General features: G+C 39.7%; 1 protein-coding gene across 1 annotated transcript in view; it reads left to right on the top strand.

Moving 5' to 3' along the window:
* Positions 1-526: 526 nt before the first annotated feature.
* The window catches only part of csnk1a1 (casein kinase 1, alpha 1), a gene marked incomplete in the record, with an annotated part of 52,764 nt that continues 50,884 nt past the window's right edge, over positions 527-2,406 (top strand). Inside the window, 2 exon segments of the mRNA XM_014030089.1 lie at positions 527-1,202; positions 1,346-1,452. Of these exon segments, the coding sequence (XP_013885543.1) occupies positions 1,080-1,202; positions 1,346-1,452 (230 nt within the window).

Below are 2,406 nucleotides of genomic sequence, written 5' to 3'. Positions count from 1 at the left end.
ATATATGTATATAAACTGAAACAGCTGGAGTAGTGCATCCTAAATTTAACATTAATTAATTATTTTTAATGCACTTATTTCTGCCTTTTTTCCCTATGTCATTGCAGAAAATCTAACTGCTCATTTTAAATCAATACTTTTACTACTTTAGTACAAAAAATATCAGATACTTTAAGACTTTTACTTAAGTAATATTTTAATATAATAAAATATTTTTTGGGTAAGATACTTGTACTTTTTATCACTTTATGCAGCACTGCAGATCCAGCCACTGGGTGGTGTAGTTTATCTCTTTTGATGAGAAAAGAACACATTATAAATGTTTTTTTGAAAGTTTTTGGTGGTTTTGTCTACCATTGACATTGTATAACTGGTTGTCTGTTAAGCCACATTAGTTTGATATATTTAAGACTGGTTTATCAGCAACCAGGTGAGCAGCGTTTTAGTCCAAACCACCTGATCGTTTCCTGTCAAAGAGGCAGGAACTCTCCGCAGGGGCTAAGTACCCGGATGAACGGGAACGATCTCCACCTCCAGCGGAAACCAGCTGAGACGGGGCTAGAGAAGAGAAAATGGCGGAGTGAGTGGGCTGCGCGTTGTTAGGACGGTGGCGACCCTTTAAGTTAGACTAAAACCTTCCTCAAAGTTCGTAAAAGCAGTTTCGAAAGCGTCGTTGTCCCCTTTACTGGGCGAAGGACGTAAACATTATTCAGCGGTAGCTTCGCTCGATGCTAACGTCAGATGTGGCTAACATTAGCGGCTAACAGTTCAACTCAAGCAGGCCTCAGCTGTTGGAATTTCGTCTTTGTTGTGCATATTGTGACAGCGACACGTTTATTTCTGTGACTGTTTTATCTGCAGTGATTTTTTTTTACCGATTAGTTACAACAAAACCGTGGATTTAATGATCGTCCCTTTATTTGTCGACGATTGTTGTTTGTACTGAGCGCTGCCGCTGCTTTTATTATCCTCGTACATCGCGATCCGAACAAACGACTCTATGTCCTGCTGAAAATCAGGCTAGGCCCCTCCATAAAAAAAACAAACCCATCAGATATTGTGCTTGACTGGATCGTATTATGGCGAGCAGCAGCGGCTCCAAAGCCGAGTTTATAGTCGGTGGGAAGTACAAGCTTGTTAGGAAAATCGGATCGGGATCTTTCGGTGACATATACCTGGCAATCAACATCACAAATGGAGAGGTGAGGGTTTATTTCTGTTTTACCTGGATTTTAGTGGGTGACGTTACCGTGTGTTGTTACATATATACAACCTTTTTAATGTTTGTAATTATAGTTGGTCATAAATAGGAAAAAGTCGATGTGTGTGTTTGTGTTGTTCACAGGAGGTAGCTGTAAAACTGGAATCACAAAAAGCCAGACACCCACAGCTGTTATATGAAAGTAAGCTGTACAAGATCCTACAAGGAGGTGTCGGAATCCCACACATCAGGTAAATAACATTTGTTGTTGGCCCTGAACAAGTAAAGTTGCTGTCAGCGCTTTTGTTTTTGTTAACTAAATATAGACGGTGGTTGTGTTTACTCTCTGAAATTAACCTGGTGAGTGTTTATAATGTGTTACGGGATGAGTTTATTTCAGCTGAGAAACCAGTTTAGGCCTCTTAGACACAGGATTAGTGGGAAAGCTGCTGTGTGTGTAGCTGGAAATGGCCGCTCCTCTTTTGTTGCGCTTGCTCCCAACATGGAGGTTAGAAAATGGCGGCGGAGCTCCGCAGCTGAACTGACTGTTCTTGCTCCGGAGCAGGAGCTCCGGAGCAAGAACAGTCAGTTCAGCTGCTTCAGGTAAGAGTTCAGTGTTGTTGCGGGATTTTTACCCTTTTTTCCCCCCCTCACAGCGTTGATTTAAACACTAGTGCCTAGTTATGGTGCTCAAACATTTACCTGTGCCTACGTGCAGAAATGCGACTAAACTTGTCGAAATATTTTTACGATTATGATGAAACCAAAACACGTTTCCTTAGTTTCGGTACAAATGTCCTTAAGTCGACAAAATGTTAAGATTGTCATCTATTAATGTCAACACGCCCTGTCAGATACTTTAATCATTGTGAGGTGTTTTTATTTCATTTGAAGTGTTTAACTATTAATATTATGTTTACACATGGAATGGACAATCAAAATTATATATCCCGGTATTTTCAACATTTTCACCAGTTTCATGGTATTTGACGGTATTTTTCTTTTCATCACAGCTCGGCTGATAATAAAATGTACAAACCCTGCTTTAGGGCTGCCACCATTAATCGACGACTAATCGATTATTAAAATAATCGATGACTAATTTAATAATCGATTATTCGTTTTCTTTCTTTTTTTTTTGTTCTTTACTTTGTTTTTCTCTCCAAACTGCTTTGACACCTTCCACTGCCACATCTGCCTTTCTG

This window comes from Austrofundulus limnaeus, unplaced genomic scaffold (genome assembly GCF_001266775.1).
Source record: "Austrofundulus limnaeus strain Quisiro unplaced genomic scaffold, Austrofundulus_limnaeus-1.0 Scaffold997, whole genome shotgun sequence".
In the NCBI taxonomy this organism is placed as follows: domain Eukaryota; kingdom Metazoa; phylum Chordata; class Actinopteri; order Cyprinodontiformes; family Rivulidae; genus Austrofundulus; species Austrofundulus limnaeus.
The sequence above is the reverse complement of the archived record's forward strand: the minus strand, read 5'-3'. Positions and strand labels throughout refer to the sequence as shown.